This window comes from Benincasa hispida, chromosome 5 (assembly GCF_027475165.1).
Source record: "Benincasa hispida cultivar pf3 chromosome 5, pf3_genome.v1.1, whole genome shotgun sequence".
Lineage (NCBI taxonomy): Eukaryota > Viridiplantae > Streptophyta > Magnoliopsida > Cucurbitales > Cucurbitaceae > Benincasa > Benincasa hispida.
The window spans coordinates 32606955-32630603 of record NC_143482.1 but is presented as its reverse complement, the minus strand read 5'-3'; the positions used below and the strand labels follow the sequence as shown (position 1 = coordinate 32630603).

General features: G+C 33.6%; 1 protein-coding gene across 2 annotated transcripts; it reads right to left on the bottom strand.

The window, feature by feature from the left end:
* Positions 1-315: 315 nt before the first annotated feature.
* Positions 316-19941, bottom strand: LOC120077733 (uncharacterized). Of its 2 annotated transcripts, XM_039031707.2 has the most exons (15): positions 19389-19941; positions 18694-18924; positions 17343-17657; positions 16730-16837; positions 11169-11358; positions 10059-10321; positions 8437-8560; positions 7736-7812; positions 6103-6357; positions 5946-6022; positions 2622-2713; positions 1301-1383; positions 1090-1161; positions 751-876; positions 316-673 (listed from the first exon to the last, which is right to left on the bottom strand). In XM_039031707.2, exons 1-15 carry the CDS (start codon positions 19521-19523, stop codon positions 617-619), a joined length of 2205 nt encoding a protein of 734 aa, XP_038887635.1. In that variant the 5' UTR covers positions 19524-19941; the 3' UTR covers positions 316-616. The 2 variants fall into 2 exon arrangements, with proteins under 2 accessions (XP_038887635.1, XP_090170068.1); XM_090313942.1 differs by lacking the exon at positions 7736-7812 and having other exon boundaries at positions 6103-6353.
* Positions 19942-23649: the final 3708 nt, after the last annotated feature.

The following is a 23649-nucleotide window of genomic DNA, read 5'->3' as shown; positions in this document are numbered from 1 at the left end:
AATCAAACCTTCAACTTCTAGAAAAAGAAAGTCGCACAAATTACCATCGACCTAAACTCACTTTGACATTAAACTTGAAAGTTGATAGCAAACAAATCAAAGTTATAATTTTTTTTTTTTTGAAGGGGAATCAAAGTTATAACTATTGAATGAAAAACAATTTAAAAGTTATATTTTGGTATAAAATCTTATATATTTATTTTAATTTTAGCTTGGTTGTACACCAACTTGTGTTCTAAACAACAGTCTAATATCACAAATTCAACATATGAAGCCGATGAAAATGGATAAATATTTTGCTGTACAATGTAAAAGTTTTAACAAAAAAAAAATATTTTATAGATCGGAATCGAAACACAACATTTGAAAATGCAAACAAAATAGGATTTAAACATTTCCCCCAAAATTTTTCTTTCTATGATAGGACATTGACAATAAAACAATCATAGAAGTTGATGAAAAAGACGAAGTTCCCTTTTAACATTTGGGAAACCAGGTAGCAACTATCAAGATTTGATGTTTAAAAATGAAAAACTCAGCAACAAACGACTTCTTCAGTCTACTGACTCTGCCCTGTTGCTATTTGCTAATCTATATAGATGTCATTCAACTATTTCTATTCTTCCTCTTCTTCCTCTTCTTCTTCCTCTTCCTCTGATGCAACTTTTAACCACTGAACCAAAGATACAAATAAGTTCCTCCTCTATCTGAAAATGAAATAGAGATAATAGAAAATAAAAAGTTTCTTACTTCAATGAATTTCTCAGCCTGCTTAACGAAAAGCTTATCCGAATCATCCGCTTCCTTTTTCTCAGCATCCCACTTCAGAATAGCCTCTTCTTGAATGATTTCTTGGTCATATAGATGCCACAAAATCTATGGAACACGAAATGTGTACGAAAATCATTCAGCTTACCTTAAAAGGAAAAAGATCACAAATTCACAAATACAGACACATCCTGATAGAATATCACTTTTCAGCCTCTAATATTATCTAGAGGTTGGTCTGTGTCCAGTGTAATTAACCTCAAAGATGCTTTCTAACGAACATCTAGAACGTAACAGTTCCCAAGAAAACAATAGAAATACCTTAGTAAAATGTGGAGTGAATTCCTTGGCAGATTCCAGGCATATCTCTTCAAATTTTAATATCACTTCAATCTGCAGAGGATGTACGGATTTGTTTAACTACTTTCTACGATTTCATAAAGCATAGGATATATACTTACTAGGTAGCAGTAGCATTAACTACAATATATTGGTAAAGTTTATCAACTAAACGTGTTAAAAGTCGCAATACCTCTTCATCCAAGTCAGTTAGGTAGTACTTCAAAAGTCTTTTCCATTTCGTAATTATATTTGTAGTATTTTGCAGTAGTTCACCTGAAACAGATGGAATTAGTTTCACAGTTTAAAAATAATAATAATAATAATAATAATAAAATAAATAATAAATAAAAATAAAAATAAAAAGGGGAACAAAGAGTACATGAAGGAAACAAAGACGACTACAATACTTCTAAGATAGTTTTCTTATCAATATATTAGTAATTATATCCTAAAGCAGTGAAAATAAGAAATAACAATATTCAGATGTTTAAAATTAAAATATAAGAACGCAAGAGAATTCTACAGTATTAGCAGAAAACTCAAATTTGGAGATCCAAACTGATTTGGTCCTTAAATTACTAGAGGATTCTATTTTGGCCTCAGAAACTTCAAACATTCTATCTTAATCTATAAAAGATTACGTAAAAAACCAATTCGTTCCTCTTTAACTCCTTAATAAAATATATTAAAACTTAATATAGTTTATCCTTTATTCCCTTACCTTATCAATCGATGTTATATGGAAAATTGCTTAAATCCTGCCTACTAAGTGAGATACTGAGTTACCAATTGTGTTTATATTATACAATAAAAACTGAACTAGAATGGTTTTTTATGCAAAGTTTAAACGTAGGAAAACAAGTAGTTGGAAGTTGTAGCACTATAACAAATTATTAAAATTTAAACCAATGAGTTTCATGAGGTGATTTCTTTGGTAATCTTCAAACTCAGTTTCCAGATGAATGGCGGTAGCATTGAAAACGAGGCATGACACTGTAAGCTCTAATCCAAGGCAGATTACTTGAAGTAACATATTGCAAATTCAAAATGACAAGATGTTGACAGTTAGCACAAAACTCAACTAAATGTATCCTTGCTCCTTGCATCATCATAGCAACACACTCTGCACTACATGAATCCTAAAGAGTTCGGTATTATTAGACTCTACTTATGATGGTATTAAATTTCTGTCAGTTCATGGATTCAACATCAAGATCTCCATTATTCCAGGAAAAAAAATTGGAGAATCATTAAAATAAAAAACAACAACAAAATTTCACTCATGTGTATATAACGTTAATAATAAGCATTTGAATTTATCTAAGGGTAAAATGATTATTTATTACCTCAAATAATTTTTTGAATTTTTTTCATTTTTATAATTTTTTCAAAAACAGAAATATCCATCAAAATCGATATTTTATTGACATTTCTATCCTTAATTTCCATAAAATTAAGACCTCAACATTGACCCTTCCATACCAAAAGGAAAGGCAGCTCATAGCACTTACTAGATGAACCATGTGGAGAATCTAAGGCAAAATTCATCAGAGAATAAAATATTGCTCCTGCACAATCTGAAGCCACCTTATTGTATGACAACCTGTCGCGAGAAAGTTAATTTAAGCATGCAGCAGACCAACACTGAGCCTAAGTTTAAAACCTTAAAGCATTCTGACTAATAGTACAGAAGCAGAAACAAACTTATACTTAATTAAATGATGTAATGATTGGATAATTTGGTAAATTCAAATTAATCTTGGTTAATCCTTGATTAATTACATTTTAGTTACCCAATTAGTTTTTAGTTTCTTTTTAATTATCCTTTTAGGATTCTTCTAACTCTTTATAAATAGAGTCCCCCTCTTGTATTTAGACAACTTTTGATTAATAATAAAGATTTTGATTTGATTCTTGGAAATTTCTCTTCTTTTATCTCCTAGGCTACATCAAATTGGTACCAGAGCGACCACCTGGGCCAAGATTGACTACTGCCGGTGGAAGACTGGGAAACTCTTGGCGACACCAATCACAAGAGGGAGTTTCGCGAGTTGTGCTTGTTGCCAAACAACACACATCTAATTAGGGGGAACCCTTGCAATTCCAAGAAAGAGAGAAGAAACTAAAGATTTTTCAAGATTTTGCAAAAATGGACTATTACTGACCAAAGAAAGGCGTCCAAGGAAAAATACAACAATTGCTATGGGCAAGAAAATCAATTTCACTTCCAAAAACAGTGCTGGAATTTTGATCAAGTGATTCAAAAGAAGAATTCCTCATACTAATTTTACCCATACCTGATTTTCTCGAAGAACCTATCATTATCCATAATGGAAATTTGATTCTAGTGATTCTAGTGACTCCGATGACATTTCTAAGGCAGTTTGGGATGAAATATGAAGAAGGGCTCAACGATCCAATCAAACCCGTTTTTCAAAAAACCAACCGACAAGACTTCAAAAACCTCAAGGAATAATTAAAGATTTTCCAACAAGAAACCAACATTTTAATCATCCCATTAAATTAATGAAAACCAACACTTGGAATGAGATTTTGGAGTTCAATTCCCGAGATATTTGATGGAAGATTCAGAATCTTCGGATGAAGGCTTTGTAGAGCATCATGAAAACTTGAATATGGCTCGAAGAAGAAGATATTATGATCAAAGAACACCCAAAAATCACCCTTACCAATTTGGAGGTCAAAACATTTTCAAGAAAACCGGAATATTCAAATAAAAACATCTATCAGAAAGATTTTCGCAAGGGAATTGATGAAATTTAGGATCTTTTGAGGAAAGTTCAAGAAAGGCATAATTATATTCTTCAAGATTTTCCAAAAAACCTTAAAGAACTACATTTAAGCACTCAAGAAGAACAAAAATTCAACCAAACAAGGTGTAAAAATATACTAGAAACAAACAAAAAAGAAAGACCAAGAGATTCAAGACTTGTGTATGAAACAAACAGATTGAGATATGGAACTCAAGTGTGAAGGCCATAATAGGCAAAGAAGAAAAATAAGTGGAAGACAAGTCTAAAAAAGAAGGTAAAATGTTTGAGGAAAAAGTTGCGTTGGAAAGAGAAAAAATTGAAGGGGTTGACATGGAGGTTGCACAATTTGAATTGGATGAGGAAAAACAATCGATCGAAAATTTGAAAATCAAAGATGGAGATGTTGAGAACAAAGAAGAAATTCTCTGTAGAGATGAAGTCAATAAAACCATTTCGAATTCAATGCTTGTTCAATCAATTTTGAATGAAAAATCTAGGGAGGAAATTGAGAAAAATGTATCGTTTGCAATTGATTCATTGTGCGAAGGAGGAAAATCCAGACTTGTTATAGAAACATGCAAAAGGAAGAAATTATGGAAAATTTGCAAGCAAAGGTTTTTTCTTTATCGATGAGGCCCAACTCATCTATTTTAAAGAAGTGACTCGAGGATATTGGGCTACACTAATTTATCAATTTTGGTTTGTGTTTTTCAAGGAAGAGGATATTAATTTCTAGGTTTTTTTACGCCAATTTTCAACATCTTTGGAGGAATCAATAATTTGGAAGCTTTGGCTTGCTCCTAACCTTAAAAGGTAATTTTCTGCGAAAGTATTTTGCAATCACCGAAAGAAGCATCCTTGCAACAATGACTCATCCACTATTTCCATTCCATTTTTTTTAAACTCAAGGACGAATTTCTTTTGGGAGGGATAGAATATGATGTAATGTGATTGGGAGAATTTGGTAAATTCAAATTAATCATGGTTAATCCTTGATTAATTACATTTTAGTTACCCAATTAGTTTTTAGTTTCTTTTTAGTTATCTTCTTAGGATTCTTCTAGTTCTCTATAAATAGAGAGTCCCCGATTGTATTAGATAACTTTTAATTAATAATAAAGATTTTGATTTGATTCTAGAAGATTTCTCTCCTTTTAGCATTTATGCTACATCATTAAATGTAATCAAGAATAAGAAGATTTGGTATATGTTCTTATATCATTACATCTCTAATAAATAAGAGACAAACAACCTCCCGAATGTCACTTAAGCATCCACAATCCAAAAGTCCACGACTGGAAATCTGACTTTTATTTCTCTTTTAAAGAATATCAATCTCTATTGCGCCTTGCAAGGCACAAATTAAAGGCATCTTGCAAATGTGAATCGATTTCAAATGTAAAAAGCTCACAACAGAAAAGCATTGTTTTTTTTTTTTTTTTGAGAAAAAGAGAGCGTTAATCTTCTTTTAAGAGGCACAACCTTGCAGATATCTTGCATATGTAGGAATTCAACGAAATGTCTATTGAAGGTTTTAGAACACTTTTCAATCAAAAAGTGATGATGAAAAAATGTCCAACAGCAGTGACATAAATGCAATAAAATCAACTTGTTCGGGAGACGATCAAGGAATTTCTCTTCCATTCGCCTTTCAAAGAGAAAGGCTGCTTTTTATGGCTTATCGGGGTGTGTGCTTTGTTGTGGGATATTTGGGGAGAGAGGAACAAGTGTTTAGAGATGTAGAAAGGACTCTAGTGATGTTTGGTCCTTGGTGAGATTCCATGTTTCTCTTTGGGTTTCTGTCTCGAAGACTTTTTGTAATTATTCTCTAGATATCATCTTATTTAGTTAGAAATCATTTCTTTAGAAGGTTTTGTGGACTTAATTTTTCATTTACCTTGTATTCCTTCATTTTTTTCTTAACGAAAGCAGTTTCTTTTGTTTTTTTTAAAAAATAAATAAAATCATTTGAACAAAATGTAAAACTGAAATTGCGCAGAACACAACAGAAGTGAAAGGAGAAAGAGATATGAAATCACTGCAAAAAGCATAAAAGCATACCGCAATGAGTTCACTTCCAAAATTACATTGGCTACTTCAATATTTTCGTGCACAGCCCTCAGAAACGTTGCTTCAACCTGTAGATAAAAAATAACAGAAGTTAAGCAAGCAAAAGATTGTCCCTGCCACCAGACGTCAGAAAAACAAAACTTTTAACCTCTTTCTCAAAGTAGGTGGAGTCATCTCTAGAGCTTTCGTTATCATCACCATCTGAGACATATGAGTCGGACTTCAACTCCCCTGAAGGTGGTAAAATATTAGCATCTTGAGTTAACTCTAGCTCGTCATCTGCTGCTTTGTGCAGAACCTTCTCAAGTTTATCGGCAGGAATGGGTGCAACTGAGTGCCTCCATTCTTCTTCAGTACTTCCTTCACAAATTGACCAAATATGTCCTAGACCTCCCTTGCCTAGCTGAGAATAACAGTAGAGAATGTCAGAGTCAATTGCCCGTAAATTTTCTATTCTGACACTTAATGAAGTCAAGGACGATATTCTCTTTAACAAAAATGGTTGGATGGTATTCGATTAAAAAAAGTCAGAAGGCATTATCGAGCCAATAAAAATTCCTCCCATTCCTGATAACAAGGGTTATAGAAAACAATAAGGATTTAAACATATATAATCTATTAGAAGAGATATTACAAAAAAGTTTGAAAAAGAAAAACAATCAAGATATAGATGACAATAAGGATTTAAACATATATAACCTAGTTGAAGAAATTTTACAAAAAAAATTTGAAAAAGAAAACAATAATCACAGAATTAGTCACTCTCCAACCTCCAACCCTCCTTTAAAAAAAATAGTTCATTTTAAGAACACAAAAATTCTTATTTGAAAACAAAAACGAACTAATAAACATAGTTAGATTTAACAGCAGAATGAGAGGGATTATTTTTTCTTTAATTAAAACAAACGTGTAGGTAGCTTAAATGTTTTTCAAATTACAACAAATCTGTAAATGTTAACTATCAATAAGTTATATATAATACTTTCTCTTCCTTTGACTGCATCAGAGATTCAATTCTTTTTCATGTTATGTATTGATGTAAATGTAAACACCCTTTCAACACTAAGCCTTTCTTCGTTAATTTCCTATTAGAGTACTTTCATGTAATTTCCTTGTAGGTGTTTCGGGGTCTTCGCCCTGTATTTCATTTACCAATGAAACTGTTTCTCTTCTCAACAACAAAATCCACCTTAGACTTCTCATTAGAACATGTTTTCTTTTAACACAACACAAACATCCAAATGTCCAAAAATAGATGTGATTTTGGATGATCTCAGCACTTTTAACCCCCTAGGACAAAACAACAGATGAACGATCTAATTTTCTTCTTAATGTCTATCAAAATAGGTTATATTAGCACTTGTCTAGTCTAGGAGTTCTATTGGTGAGAAACTTTTGGGATTTCCAACTCTAACCTCATTCTATCAGTTAGTTTGTTTCATTCTATCTATTGGATGATCTCAGCAAATTTCTCTTCGCATATAACCATGGGACATGGACTTCCAACAGGTTCCACTCTGGCGGCAAATATGTAAACACCATAAACTACCAAAAGCTGCTAATTTCAGTGGGATATCTGAATCAGAAATGAAGCATGAACCTTGAATCCATATCAAATGTCATACTGCTCATCCATAACTTCCTTAGAAAGAGACATCTACACTATTAATTGTAATCACCTAGTATTCTAAGCTCACCTTTCGCATATTGTTTTTTGTAACATAAACTTGGACACGACTATGCAAAGAATGACCAGGTTAGAAGATCCAAAAAATGCCAACCTCAGATGCAGGCCAGCCTTGCACCTCCAGCGATTTGGACATTAGTGCACTATTTGACTTGTCTGTTGAATCTGCAACTGCATACGCCAAAGCCATGTAAGAAGTAGCCTCAGTTCTTTACACACAGCACCTCAAAACTAAATGGCTTTGATTGTGTTCAAAAGGAGAAACAAGACGATTAAAAATATTAATTTGTAGTCACTACCAATACATCAAGAAATTTAAGAGAAAGTTGTTCATAAAGGCATTCCACTCCAAATAAATATCCATGGCAGAATAGTTTTTCAAATGCTTTGAGAGACCACCAAGAACCAACAAATTTTTTGTCAAATCATAATCATCTTACCAAAAAGTGCATTCTTTTTATGAGAAATTTGATTGTTTCTCCATCTTTATACCCCAAATCTGACAGAATTGATGGACATAAAGATCCTTGTCTCCTTATATTGAAGAAATGAAGCAAAATCCCTTATGGCCGCAAACCACTTAAACTTACCACTCACCCTCTCATTTATTCTCAATCTCTTTCCACCCGGTAACAACCCCCACCCCCCACCTCTCTCCCTAGTCTTACTATCTCTTTCATAATTTCATTACTTCGATGAAAGGATCTGTTATCTTCAAGAGAATATTAAAGGGCCTGTTAAAGTAAAATTTGCTCAAAATGGAAAGCAAAAAGTTGCCTTAAAGTAATTTATTACATTCTACAATGCCACTGCTATTATCTGCATATTCCAGCTCCTCATCGCTATCTTGATTGGTTGGCTGTTGAAACAAAGATACCTTTGAATATGATGGAACGGTAAATTGATCCCCTACAACAACCTGTGTAATATCAAAATAAAAAAGTCAGTTGAGCTACAATAAACGAGGAACAAGAGGAGTTCATATATTAAGAGTAGAACATTACATAACCAGTATACAATATACATTAACGTGATCTAAATCGATGATTTTTTTCTTAATCTTCTAGGCTCTAACAAAACAGTTTCTTTATCTTTTTTCTCCATATGGGTAATTACGCTACATTTATTTTATCAAATATAAGAATATACCTAACAACATCACATATTTGTTCATAGTTGTAACTTGTAAGTTTGATCAATCATAGCCATGTTTTCTTTTTATATGAAAATCAACTTAATACAAGGGCATACAAAAGCACAAGCCCCCAAAAGCCACCCCCTAAAGAAAGGGTTTCCGACTCAGCATAATGTTGCCTATAGAATAATTACAGAAAAGCTTCAAAACTGAAGCCCAAAGCGACACATGAAACCTTTCTACACCTCTAATCATAGTCATGTTTAAAATAATCAATTTTATATGACCTTGAACCTATGCACATAAATTTATTTTCCTTGTCCAGAACTAAGTCAAAAATAAAAGAACAGGATACTGTGAAACACCTTGAGATTCTAGAACATAAAGCCAACATACATACAGGTGGACGAAACCATACGAGAAGATTTCATCGATCCATTTTGACAAAGTCATTCAAAATGAAAACAATTTATAAAGTGAAAATTGATTCTACAATGCTTCTTCCTTTTTTTTTTTTTTTTATAAGAGATCCAATAATGCATTCTTTAGGAACCTTTCGAAAATAATTTATAGTATTCACTCATCGACAATCAAATAACTTAGTAGAAAAATACGGGGCACATTTGAAATTCTAAACTTACAAAGTGGACTAAAGTTAAACATTTCTCACAAAAACGTGGTGGACACCATCAAAGACAGAGCTGTTTTATGCAGGCAACTTTTGTTTTGTACATGAAATGAGACTTTCATATGAGAATAAAAAGAGACTGATGCTTGAAATATTTTTTTGTTAAAAAAAATCTCTTTTGTAAGAGAATCAACTCTTATGAAGTCAACTCATAGTTACAAAATTAATTAAACAAGATTTTAAGCACAAATTGATTAGAAAAGTACATGAATTGCAATATCCAAAAAGTTTTTTTTTTATAAGAAACAACTCTTGCTAAGAAAAATTGAAGCCTACAAGCCAAGCCACAAAAAGGTGTCAAATGTGAAGCTAGTGAGATAAAACAAAAAATGAAAAGCAATCTTCTATCTACTAGAGAGGGGAAAATAAAAGGGCAAACAGAAGTTTGAATAGATAGCAAAATCCAGCATCAAGGAAATATGAGAATTAAACAGCTATAGGTCAATTATCAATCTAAGGAATACCTTTGTCGTTAGTGCAAGTCATTGACACTCCTGAGGCCAATTTTATCAGATATTATAATTTTTTGTGCTTTACTCATGAGTACTATAAATCAGTTCAACGGCATTAATAACCAAAAAGAAGGAACAATACCTTGAAAGACAAAATTACACCAGGTTCCAGTTTCGCTCCTGACTTCATAACAACTCCATCACATACAATAGCATGACTGAGTTTACAACCATCTTCAATGGTCACATTGTCCCATATATAAGAGCCTTCAATTGTAACATTTGATCCAATATTACAACCTTGCCCAATAATTGAATTCGTAATTTTGGTGTTACCACCAATTTTGCTGTTATCTCCAATAACAGTAAACGGACCAACCTGTGCAGAGCGTGCCTGCAGTATTTCTGAAGAAGAACCAATGTCAACAATTTTTTTTAAAACTAATGTCACCTCTTAATAACAGGAATATATAAGGGGAGAGCTACAACTCTAAAGAAGTTGCATAAAAACTTGACCAAATCGAGAGTAATATAGCAAACCAAATGTCACCAACATGAAAATTGACCTGAATAAAATGAGAGCCAAACCTAAACATAAAGCATATTGGATTGATGAAGCTTCATAAACTTTTTTTGAAGGACGAATCAGAGAGACAAAGGGCTAAATCTATAAATCTATTCATATTTCATATTTCACAAACCCTTTTGTAATACACCTATTTTGTTGGACAACTTGGATGGGAGGCCATTTCTTTGATTCCTCCACTTTGGCTTAGGGATTCCTCATCCCTAAGGCTGCTATATTGCTCTCCTTTTGTTTTTTATAATATATATTTCCTTGTCTCATTTAAAAGCATAAAAAGCAATAATATATATATATATATATTTATTTATTTATTTATTTATAACATGGCTCTTCCAGACAAAAGAAACTGATGACATCACGAAGTAAGCTAGTCAAGAGAAGCTCATCCAAGATGGTCAGAAGCTAAAATTGTTCCATGGAACCATTCAATGAACAAACAATTATGCGATCAAATTCAAAAGAGAAGTTGTTGACATTGCAAAAGAGTATAGCAGAAGCATCACAAAGCAACGCAACAAAGAAGAAAAATACAAGCTCATGAGCTTTTAAGTGTACAGGAAAGATTATCAGGGATAAGAAAATACTGATCAAGTTGAGCAACATGAAGAAAAACATCAACAAGCCTTGCCTAAACTTACTCAATATGATGAATCATTTAATCATTACCTGATGCTCGATACATTCCCTGCCTTTCAAGTTTATAAGCAGAATTCCCAAAGAATTTAACATCAGGTACCAGTGGATATGTCCACCTTTGTATTATGTCCTTACTAACAGTGTCATAGCTTCGATAATTATCGATTCTAGCTGCATAGCTTGAGTAAATTTCGTGTGTGTAAATCTTGTAACCCATGATCTGAAAATCATTGTCCGTAATAATATTAGCAGTAAACGTATAATACTAAATTACAAGAAACCAAGATTTCATTAAGGACTGTGAAACAATGTACAAGAGCATACAAAATAAATAAAATAAAAAAGCCTCAACGCTAATTAATGTTTATAATTTCTTTTTATATAAGAAAGAGAATAGGTATATTCAAAAAAAAAAAAAAAAAAAAAAAAAAAAAACCTAAGGGCAAGGAGTTGAGAGGACTCTCTGCAAGGAGCTAATGAAGGAGAACCTTCCAATCGTTAACAATCATCAAAAAGCTATAATTACAAAAGAAATTGGTGCAATTTGTGCACAACCAAGAGGTTGTATGTTGAACAAAAAACCAAAAACAATTATTAAAAAAAAAAGGCGAACATTTTTTTTAAATAAAACAAATCTTTTTATTGAAATAATGAGAAAGATTCACACTCAAAGTACAAAGGTAGAAACAAATAGAACTTGCCAAATACACTTGAATCTAAACAAAAACCAAGCTAAAAATTAAGCTAATAGGAAAGACGGTCCAATTAAGACAAATATCTTGAATGGAAAAGTCTACAAATAATTTGGAGAGTGAGCACCAAGAAGAAGCGTTAACACGAGCAATTTCATAACATTCGAACCAAGGTAGAAACCTGTCTTGAAAAATATGCTAATTCCTTTCTAACGAAATTCCGAATAGGATAGCTTTGTAAGGCTCTAATTAGGAATATATTGGGATAATTAGTATGATTAGTAGTAAGGGACATTCTAGTAATTAGACATTATGTTTGTTAGGTTTTTGGGTTATAAATAGTGGGAGAAAGTATGGCTAGAAATGTGAAAAATTTAGAAGAGTGTTTGGCTCTTGGGAGAGGATTCCCAGCCCTCTAGAATGTGCTTAAGAGTCTGTTCATCTATCTTGTTCAAGTTATTATCTATAATATTGTATTTTCCTTGAAGTAAATATATAATCACAATGGTGTTTGCCTTGTGAATTTCTTGGATATTCGTGTTATTGTTGGGATTTTCTGTTTCCAAGAAGAAGAGTCCTAACAGGCTTTGATCGCATTAGACCACACCAAGGGTTCAAGGAAGAACCCACAAGAGTCTGAATCACATTTTCCTTAAAAACATCACAAAACACCCACTGAAGCTTGAAAGTTGGAAACAGCTTGCGCCAAAATGCCATGAAATAACAACAAACAAAGAAAAGATGTTGAGAATCTTCATTGGCCGTGGAACCGAGACGGCACATAGAAGGGAACAAGCTGTGAGAAGGGAGCTTCTTTTGTACTACAAAAGAACAATTGAGTGCCCCATAAGTCATAATCCATATGATGATATTCACTCTCCTTGGGCAATTGGATTTCCACAGAGCTTTATGCAACAATTTATCCACAGTAGAGGCAGCCAAGTGCTTGAGAAGGGAATTAACAGAAAACTGACCTGAAGAGTCCAATTTCCAGCTACGAGAATCTGGTTTGTCAACCACTTGCAGCCCCTCTAATGCTAAAATTCAGAACTTCGTCCATCTTTTAAAAATCTCCTAAAGGATGTTGACCTGAATGCGTAACTTCATCCAAATGATAAAAAAAAATTGAGCCTTTCAGGTTAGATGCAATTCTAACAAGGCATGGAAAAAGGGATGCCAAAGAGCTACTGTCCAGCCAAGTATCATGCCAAAAGCAGATTCTACAGCCGTTTCCAAGCTTGAAAGAAGAGAGAGACCCAACTTGCAACCAAGCTTTGGATATATTAATCCAAGGACTTCGAAGACTCCTTCCAAATTTGCCCGAACCACTGCCATGAATACTTTTTACAACTTTGCACCTTAAAGAATTGATGTAGAGAAGGTGGTGAGAGATAGAATTCTAAGAAAAATAAATCACATCCTCATTAATGAAGGAGGATGGCCTTTAAATAGAAGCCAACACAACCAGAAATCACATTGAAGTTTCACAAGAGTTTACCACACAATAACTACTTAAACCAAACTAACAAACATAAAGGGGAACCTAACAAGCATAAAACAGGGGAAACCAAACCATCTAAACAAATAAACCCAAACTACATCAAGAATCCTGCTCAAAGATATACCTCCAGCCCCATTTGGTCAACAATACCAAATTCCTATTCTTCAAACCACCAAACACGAGACCTCCATTTGATTGGGATTTAGAAACGACATCCCATTTAACCAAATGATTGACTTCACTGCCATTATGCACTTCCCGAAAAAAAGACCTCATAGTCTTCTCTATTTCTGAAATTACATTTACTGGTATAGCAAATAAAGACATATAATAAGTACTAAGTAGGAAGATTTGAGAGTAGCGCGATGTTCAAAGCGAGTCTTCCACCATGAGACAGTTAAAACGCTTCCGACGATCCAATTTCTTATGGATCCTATCAATAATTGGCTGCCAGAAGGATACTTTTTTCGGATAACCACCAAGTGGGAGCCCAAGATACAAAAAAGGAAGAGATTCAATCTTACAACTCAGTTTCGAAGCAGTGGACAGAAGCTTGGCTTCATCTATATCGATACCATAAAGAGCTGATTTTTCCCAATTGACCGTTTGTTTTGAACACCATTCGAACAATTTATTAATGAGAGCATTCAACATCTTATTATCATCTTCACAAAACAAAAGCCTGTGATCTGCAAATTGGAGAAAGGATACATGAACTTTATCTTTCCCCACCACAAAACCTTCAAAGTGACCTTTTTTATGTATGAGATCAACAAGTGCACTAGACACCTCACTAACTAAGAGGAAAAGGAGAGGGGAAAAGGGATCCACTTGACTAATACCCCTTGAAGCTTTTAATCTTCCACGAGGTTTTCCATTGATGAAGACCGAAAACAACGAGTTTCTAATGCAACCATTAATCCATTTTATCCACTTATCATCAAACCCTTCAAGAACAAGCACATTTTCAAGGAACTATCAAATGCCTTTTCTAAATCAAGCTTGATTATTTAACATCTTTTCTTTTTTGAACGATATTCCTCCACAACCTTATTAGCAATGAGAATAGGATCAAGTATTTGTCTACCGCCGATAAATGCGCTCCAAGTAGGAGAAATGATAGATGGCATAATCTTTTTAAGTCTCTCAACTAAAACCTTGGCAATGATTTTATAAACTGATGTAGTGAGCCTAATTGGTCTAAAATCTTTAACAAGGACAACACTCTTTTTTCTAGATCAAGCAAATGAAATTCTCTTTAATGCAAGGATTTAGTCTTCCATTATCATAAAATTCCTCAAATAACTTCAGAAAATCAGCTTTAAACAAGACTAGCCTATCTTGCCAACACCCTTAGTTTTTTTTTTTTTTTTTCCTTGTTTAGAAAAAAGACGAACTTATCTGCAAAGATCCTACTGTTTCTTTCCTTCCAAAGACACGACAAAAGAAAACGAGTAGCACTTTGCCAAAGTATTTTCCCTTCACCACCAAAAGCAAAACCATCTCCCCATCGAGCATCCAATCATCAATCATTTTGGGAAGGCAACTCTCCACACCAAAGATGCTAAACAAACGGGACCAGCCCTTAGCAGCGAGACCACAATGCAAAAATAAATGGTCATGAGATTCCTCCTCTTTCGAGCAAAGGCAGCATATGGATGGAGACAGAGCCCAATTTTGGAGTTTCCTTGGAGTTTTTCTCGAATGTTTGAGCATCTATAAGCGAAAGACCAAAGAAGGAATGGCTTTTTTGAGAATTGTAAGTTTCCACACAAGCTTCACCAAAGGGAAGGTGAAATTTGATGCACCCTTAGAAAGGTATAGTGAACTTACCAAAAGCATCAATCTTCCATTTTAAGTTATCCTAGTTACTCTGGACCACCCAAGAATTTAGGATTTGCATGATGTCAACCACACTACCCATTTCTCTTTCATAAAGTCTTCTTCTAAGACCCAAGTCCCAAGCTTGACTAGAATCACACCAACAATCCACAATCACATCTTTTCTAATGGAGTAAGCATAAATGTCAGGAAACTTCTATGCAAGGGTTTGAGAATCAGACCAACAATCGACCCAGAATCTAGCAGATCTCCCATCACCCATAATGAACTCGGTGAAGTTGAAAAACCATTGTTTTTGTTTCATAATACCGGCCCACAATCTAAGCTTCTTCCCTTCTTAGGCAAATTAGAAGTCCAATCAAGATTGTCACCATAAATAGCACCAATTATTCGTCTCCCTGGGGCAGTCTCCTAATGGCAAAACCTCCAAAGCCATTTCATAAGGAGGGCAGTATTCTTTTGAAAAAGGGACCCGACTCCGAGGCCACCATAGATCGTAGGTAGGAGATCCCAAGTCCAATTAACAAGGTGGGAAGTTGGGTTGCAAGAACCACCATCCCACACAAAATCTCTCTCCAAACTGTTGATGGTTTTAACCTGAGCTTGCATAAGGGAGAAGAAATAATAGGGGATTACGAACTGATTGGGCAAGAGTCAGCCTTCCCCTTTTTGAGAGAGATGCCCCTCGCAATTTATCAACTTTCACTTTAAATTTCTCCACAAGCTCTCTCCCAGTTATCTTTTAAAAGTTTTTGGAAAGTCCACAACTCTCCCAAATGACCTTGATTTACCTCCGCTCTCTCACTTGGAGGCCATCCTATAAAAAAGAAGAAAACAACTTCTCTGGATGAACTTCGTTTGAGCTTTTTGTTGGAGCATTTGACAAGAAAGGAATCACATAACTTTTCAAGTTAAAGAGCTTACTTTAATAGTTTTTTAAGTTATAGCTCTTTTCATTGTTTCTTTGTGTAAATGTTCTCCCCTCTTTCATCACTAAAGCTTTAATCCTCTCTCATTCAATGGATAGGCTTTCTGTAACTCCCTTGGATGGGGGCTTTCCCCCTTTTTTGTGTAATTTCATACTATCGATAAAATTGTTTCTTATAAAAAATAATAATAATAATACAACCAAATCTTTCTTTTATAAGAAAAATAAACTGATGAATGAAATCTTATTCCATTGAATGACGAAGTTTGGGAGGTAGGTAGGTTTAATGCGTCCCTTTGTACTTCATTCACTAAGCATTTTTGTAATTATGATCACAGTCTTGTTCTTTTGGTTTAGAGTCCTTTTCTGTAATTCGTTTTGGGTTCCTCTTGCTCACACGAGTTTTCTTCTTTATGCTCTTGTATTCATTCATTTTTTTCAATGAAGGTTTGGTTTCTTACAAAAAGAAAAATTAATAATAATGGCAAAACATTAAAAAATAAAAAAAATAAAAAAAATAAAACTAGCAAAACAAAAAGAAGCTTAATTTACTAGATCTAAAATTCATATTAAAAAGAAACTAAAATTCTTATTGAAAGGTAAGCAGTCCATATCAAGGAATACGTACATCATCTAGAAGCAAGCCCTTGACAAAATGACGACGTAGATGTTGGTAGTCGAAATTGTCAGTAAACAAGCTGAGTACTTCTGGGGAGCATATGTCTATGTAACAATCCTGCATAACATGAATATGATTTAGTCTAGTTTATCTTTTGACATGATGCCACTCCCTGCATCTATCAATTACTAACAGATATACAAAGGTAGAAGCTGGATGGACAATAATTCCTATTGTAACTGACTGTCAGTGTCCAACACAATCTGAAATGTGAAGATGAATCTGAAATTTTAAGAAGTTTTGCCAACACACCAGGACGTGTTTATATATATATATGCTTTAGACCCTTCTGAAACTCTCACTGGATGGGAAACCCAATTGCAAACCTTCAATGCAAAATGCAACAGAAACCCCACCAATAAAAGACTAATTGGAGAATTTGTAATATTCCTCCAGTCTAGCTCGTGTTTGGACCACTTGTCCTCTTCATGTTACGTTTTTTTTTTTTTTTTTTTTTGTTAGCAATGAAATTTGCTTCTTATCATGAAAAGTTATAACTCAAGATGTGACATTAACACTGAAAATAAACAAGATAAAGCACTTGTAGGTTAAATTAAATAACCTGCATGTCGTTATGAAGTGATATCGAAGGATTATCCATTAGCAATGACTTGTCAAGATGTATTATTCCTTTTGAATGGTCAACCTTGTCCTCATAGTACAAGAGCTGCTTCGTATTGTGATCAATTGCCATAAATAGTTCATCGGTGCCAAGCCGAGATTGGTGTGTGATAGGAGAAGGCTTTGACCGTTTGACAACCATAGTCATTACAGCATTACTATCTTTCTTCTTTCTCTCTTTGTGTTCTTGAAGAGCTTGCGTAAGTGACATGTTGCTTATGGTGTCTCCCGTGATAAGTACAAAATCACCATGTATCTTCAAAATGGGAAATTTAGAGGTATTATAAGACACCTGAGTGAAACAACCTATACAAACTGGATAGCACAATGAATCATTCATAAAGGTCATGAAACTGCAAAATCACTCATTATGGCAGTTCTTTTGGCAAACACTTTAAGATGATATTTAAAAAGTAGTGTGGTAAATGAAATAGTGACTGTAGAAAGTTGATTTTTATCTTTACGAAATTTCAGGTCTTCATTATCTTCACAGCATTTTTTTTTTCCATTTTTTCATTTTTTTCCTTTCTGGGGGGGGGGGGGGGGGGGGAGGAAACGGATCTTTTCGTTTTTGAGGAAAAAAGAATAAATACAACAAAATTAACCAACTACAAAATGTAGACCTATAAGACAGAAGAAACAAAAAAAACAAAAGACAAAAGGGAGAATACAACCAAAAAGTAGAGGGAATCACCATATACACATCACTTTTAACATTATATACACCTGCAAAACCTTCCGTTTATTGCATTAAAAGTGCCAATGCATGATTATCCTTTTCTATGATAAAGACACCAATGTGTAGCAAGACAGTCAGTGTTGCCAAAAATAAAGTTAAAAAACTTGAAAACAAATGCACAAAATTTCAAACCATGCATCAGTTAGTTAAACTTCAAATTGAAGCCATATGCTAAACTTAAACTGAATGAACCACTTCTCATGATACAGATACCTAAGGAAAGATACAATAATCACAATATCTCAGTGGACAAATTTTCAAGGTAACAATTGTTCTTGTTCTTGACTGATAAGATGAGTATATCGAATTATAGAAAACCAAATTAACAAGTGTGGATTTGAGTTACTAGAAAATACATAAATGTGTTTATGGTGAAGTTAACAGAGGATCAAAATGTATCAAAAGCTCAAAATCCATAAATATATGGATATTTGGATTTGGGAATGGATAATCCATCAATATCTCAAAATCTGTTTCATGTGTCAGGATTTAGTTCTTATAGAAAATGCTGGTATTAAAATAAGTCCCATATATCAGTTCTAGACATCCGTACCACATTTCTTTCATAGATCAAACGCAAGGCGTCTCCAGCACTAATGGAGTTGTGCGACTCTATAGTTGTGACAGCAAAGTCTGGTAGGGATACCCACTCGGAGTTCTCCAAATAATCAATTACTTGCTTCGAGTTAGCACAGCAAAATACAAACACCTCTTCAACACCCGCCGATTCGAGCCAGGATAAGGTATAATTAATCATCGGGACATTTACGAGTGGCAATAATACCTTTAGAGATTGAAAAAAAAGAAGAAAATATTAATGGAACAAGAAGCATAGTACAATTTTTCAATCCTTCAAAAACGTTTTAGCTTAATTAAGGCCTTCATACTTGATCTCTATGCAACCAGCTCACTGCAAATTGCTTCTAAAATATGAAGCAGGACAATACAGTATATAATTGGCAAAACTAAGTTCCTACCTTTCAAGTTTTAAGTTGTCTCATCCGCTATAAAAACTTGTGCAGCAAGTAAATAAATAGATAAGTGAAAATTTGAATTGCATTCAACTTGATATTATTGCCAATAAGAAGCTTACAACAGGTTTTTTTTTTTAAATTTAAAAAGAATGCAGCCCTCAAATGACATACTTTTCCAAACTAATATCAAACTATTTGCCAATCATGAACACATAGTAAGAAATGCATAGCACATATGATTCCAAAGAAACACTTCTGGTTTTCTGGAATATACCTTGGGGCGTTCAAGTGTTATGGGGCGAAACTTAGTGGTAAAGCTATCGGCAAGGAGAACAGCCTGCAACGAAACTCGTGCCAGCTCCTCGGGGTCCTCGGAAACCTTTGATGCTCCCTTTCTCTGAGCACCCATTCTTTCTTTATTTTCTTGGAAACAAAAAGAAAAAAAATTATGCAATAAGATTTATGTGCAGAGCAGTAGCAGTGCGATTATTAGCAGTTTGGAATGGCCAATTCAACAGAATTGAGACCCAATTGGATGAACGGGAAAAACCCTAATTAAAACCTCTGGGAATGAATAAGGAGGGCGAAATTCTTAAGAATTTTGGTGGTTTTTCCCCCTTTTGTGGGCTAGGTATAAGCTCAGACCCTCGAGATGGTATCAAATGGCATCTTTCACAAAAATTATGAATAATGAAAAGGACTTTGCAATAGGAATAGGATATAATGTGAATTACGATATATGTTAATAAGTCACAGATTCCCTCCTATGGCGAGTGCAATATATTTATTTAGCTAATACACATCCAAAATCAAAGGTTTTTTTGTACCCACCATTTTAAAAGGGCTAAATGAAATTTGAACCAATTTTTAAAAATGTTTTTTTTTTTTTTGGTCATTCTACTTGTGTTAATAGCGTGAAATTACCAAATGCGAACACTGTGTATGGGATTAGGATCGTTGAAAATTAGTGCAAACTTATTTTGCAAGTTATTAATTAAATTAGTCTTTTCTTTTATTGAACGAATGGCTAATATTTAGCATCATACCTCGTAAATTAGAGGATAGTGGCATAATGTTTTAATGAATTAATCAAGGAAGATTTTTAAGGTTAGTGCATTAGTGGATAGTTTATTAGTGTGGCATCCAAAATTTTCAAGTAATTTTAATTTAATTATCTTAATTATTTTGGTCTATTTTGAAATTTGGAAATTTAAAATTGAATTAACTTGTTAAGGGAATTCAATTTATGATATGGACAAAATATTTGGGGGATTTTGAAGTTTAAATTTTAATTGGGTTTTAGTGTTGGTGGATTTAAATGGTTGAGAGAAAATTTAATCAATTTAAGTTGATGTGATGGAGGAAAAGAATTTAAGTTGATGTGATGGAGGAAAATTTAATCAATTTAAGTTGATGTGATGGAGGAAAATTTAATCAATTTATTTTATTCATTGAACAATATGTATCTTTCCAAAACAACGAGACTCCGGGAGAATTAAGACATCAATCCCAACACTTCAAATGATAGTAATGATTCTAAGGTTGAATGGCATTCCAAGGGCAAATTAAAAGGATGTTTTGTGTGAAAATCTAAGACACATCAAACATGATTGTTAGGTGAAGGTGGCGTGTCATCGTTGTGGAAAATCAAGTAATATTAGACCAATTTTTCGTGTGGATCTCAAAGAAGCAGAAGAAAATGTTCTATAAGAAAGTAACAACCTGAGCAAGTTAAATGGAAACAATGCTTATCAATTGAAGCTATTGACCAACCTATTAATAGATTACAATACAGATTGGATGGTTGTGGTTGTTTTTTTTTCATACAATTGAAAATGTTTCTCTTCTTTATGATATATGTGCTCACCAAGGAGGAAGAGTAATTGTGGTGATTGACAATTTCTTACACTGTGTTATTGAAGAAGGGCATGTTAATGTTGAGAATAGTGCATCAGATGTTGATGGTGTTTCTCTTGAAGATGTTTATCATGTTTTAGGTTTAAGAAGAATTTGGTTTTGGTTTATCAAATTGTTGATTCTTAGAGGTATGTTCTTTTTTGTCCAAATGATGTGAAAATTATTTTTGATATTAAAAATTTTGAAGATGAAGTTTTGTTCACTGGAAAGAAGAAAGATTCCCGCTATGTGTTTGTTTGCAAGTGATGTGTATGTTGAAAAGTTTGGTCAGAATGATGGTGTAACACTTTGGCATGCTAAGTTGGGCCATGTTGATTACCGATTATTAGAAAGAATTTCTATGAAAAAGCTTCTTGTCAGTGTTCCTCTCCTTAAAGAAATACACCAAGACGTGGTTTGCCCTAGTTGTCAATTTGGCAAGTCACATCATATTCCTTTCCCAAATTCAAATAACAGATCTACTTGTGCAATGCAGTTAGTTCGTTCAGATTTGACAGGACCAACTAAAACACCCAGCTATTCTGGTTGTCATTATGTTATGGTCATTGTGGACGATTTTTTTCGTTTCACTTGGGTGTATTTTTTGGAAGCTAAAAGTGAGACTTTCTTCAAGTTTATCCAGTTTAAAAAGTAAGTGGAGAAGGAATTTATGTTGTCAATAAAGTATCTTCGCACAGATAATGGGGGAGAATATATGTCTGATCAGTTTCAGAATTACTGCAAAGAGAATGCCATTCAGTGCCAAATGATGTGTTCTGACACCCCACAACAGAATGAAGTTGTTGAACGTAAATTAGCACACCTTACTTCTATCTGCCTTCTTAGCTATATGCAAAGAATCTTCAAAGGGAGTTATGGATAGCAACTATTTAGTTAGCTTGTCATGTCATTCTCCGTTTACCTCCATGGGCGAGGTCGGATATATCTCATTTTGAGATACTATACCATATCATCAGAAAGTCCATGTAAGTTATCTTTGAGTTTTTGGGTCAATTTTTTATACTCATGTTTCGAAGAGTAAACGTACTAAATTAGACCCAAAGGTAAAATATTGTCTTTTTGTTGAATATGAAACTCACAAGAAATGATAGAGATGCATGGATCCAAAGATGAGAGAAGTTTTTTTTCCTTCAATATGTAGTGCTTGACGAAGTTTCGTCAGATGGATGCAAGTTCAAAGAAATATGTAGTTAACTTGTTGCCTTTCTTTATTGATGACCCATCAAATGAAAAAGGGATTAATGTTAATCCTAAAGAAAGTTTAAAAGTAGATGAAGAAATAGAGATTATTGTTCGTAGGTCTTTGAGACCGAGAACACGACCCAATTATTTATCTGAATGTGAGGTAAGATTAAATCACTAGTTATTTTTTAATGGGTGATTTTTGTGAAGTTGGACCTCAGCCTCACAATGAAGTTAGAGGCATTCTTGAATGGAAGGAACAATTTTGCATTACACTTAGTGTTGTTGAACGTATATTTGTACCAAGGGAGAGTGTTGAAAATTAGTGCAAACTTATTTTGCAAGTTGTTAATTAAATTAGTCTTTTCTTTAATTGAAACAAATGACTTTTATTTAGGATATTGCATCATAAATTGAAGGATAGTAGCATAATGGTTTAGTGAATTGATTAAGGGAGATTTTCAAAGTTAGTGGTAGAATTTTAAGGTTAGTGCATAAGTGGGTAGTTTATTATTTGCTTATAAATACTTGTAATTGTTTCCACTTTAATGAAGAGTAATATAGAACTTGGTTGAATCATTGGATCCTCCGTACAATATTTCTCTCTTGTTTCCAGCTTCTATTCTCTTTGTTTTGTTGTTTTTCATTACAGGGACCTCTTGCTCCTTAGAGTTTAGGTCTCTTCACTTCTCGTTCTGTCTATTTTCTCTAACGCTCGTTCTCACTCTTTGTTCTTTGCTCTCACTCTTTTTATTTAAAAAGATTTAATAGCAATAATTACAAGATTGAGAGTGAGTGTGTATAGTAATGAGATCAAGGAGTGAGAGTAGTGAGAGCAAGAAGCGAGAGTCCAGTAATCATGCATAATAAGGTCGTTTTAATAATTTCTATTGATGTGACATAAGCAATATGTAAAAAAAAACTTAAGTTTTAAAATGTGTGGCATATTCCATTTTAGGTCAATATACAATTATCTCGAAAGAAAAATTACGATTTTAACAATTACTTAATTAAAAAACAATGATTTTTTTAATATAAGGATAAACAATAATTATAAGTATTACTAAATTATGTATATAAATGTGAGAAAGAAATAATATATATTCATTACAGAAATAGAAACAAATGTAAAATGATAATTCTTATAGGTAGATTTGGACTAGAGGGCATAATCGATTTTATGGAATTCCCAAACTATCCAATTGAGAAAATGGTGAAACTCGAGCTGGAATTCACACCTTAGGGCCCAGTTAAGCATTGGAAGAGGGGAGTTTGGGCCAAGGGCCAAACTAACATGCTCAACCTCGGGCAAAGATGAGGTCAAGGCCAACCATCTCCATTTGATGAATAGGCATGCTTTTCGATCTATTTGGGCCTTGACGAGAGGATAATTTGGATCAAAAGCCCAAACTTATCTCATTAGCCAAGGATATAAT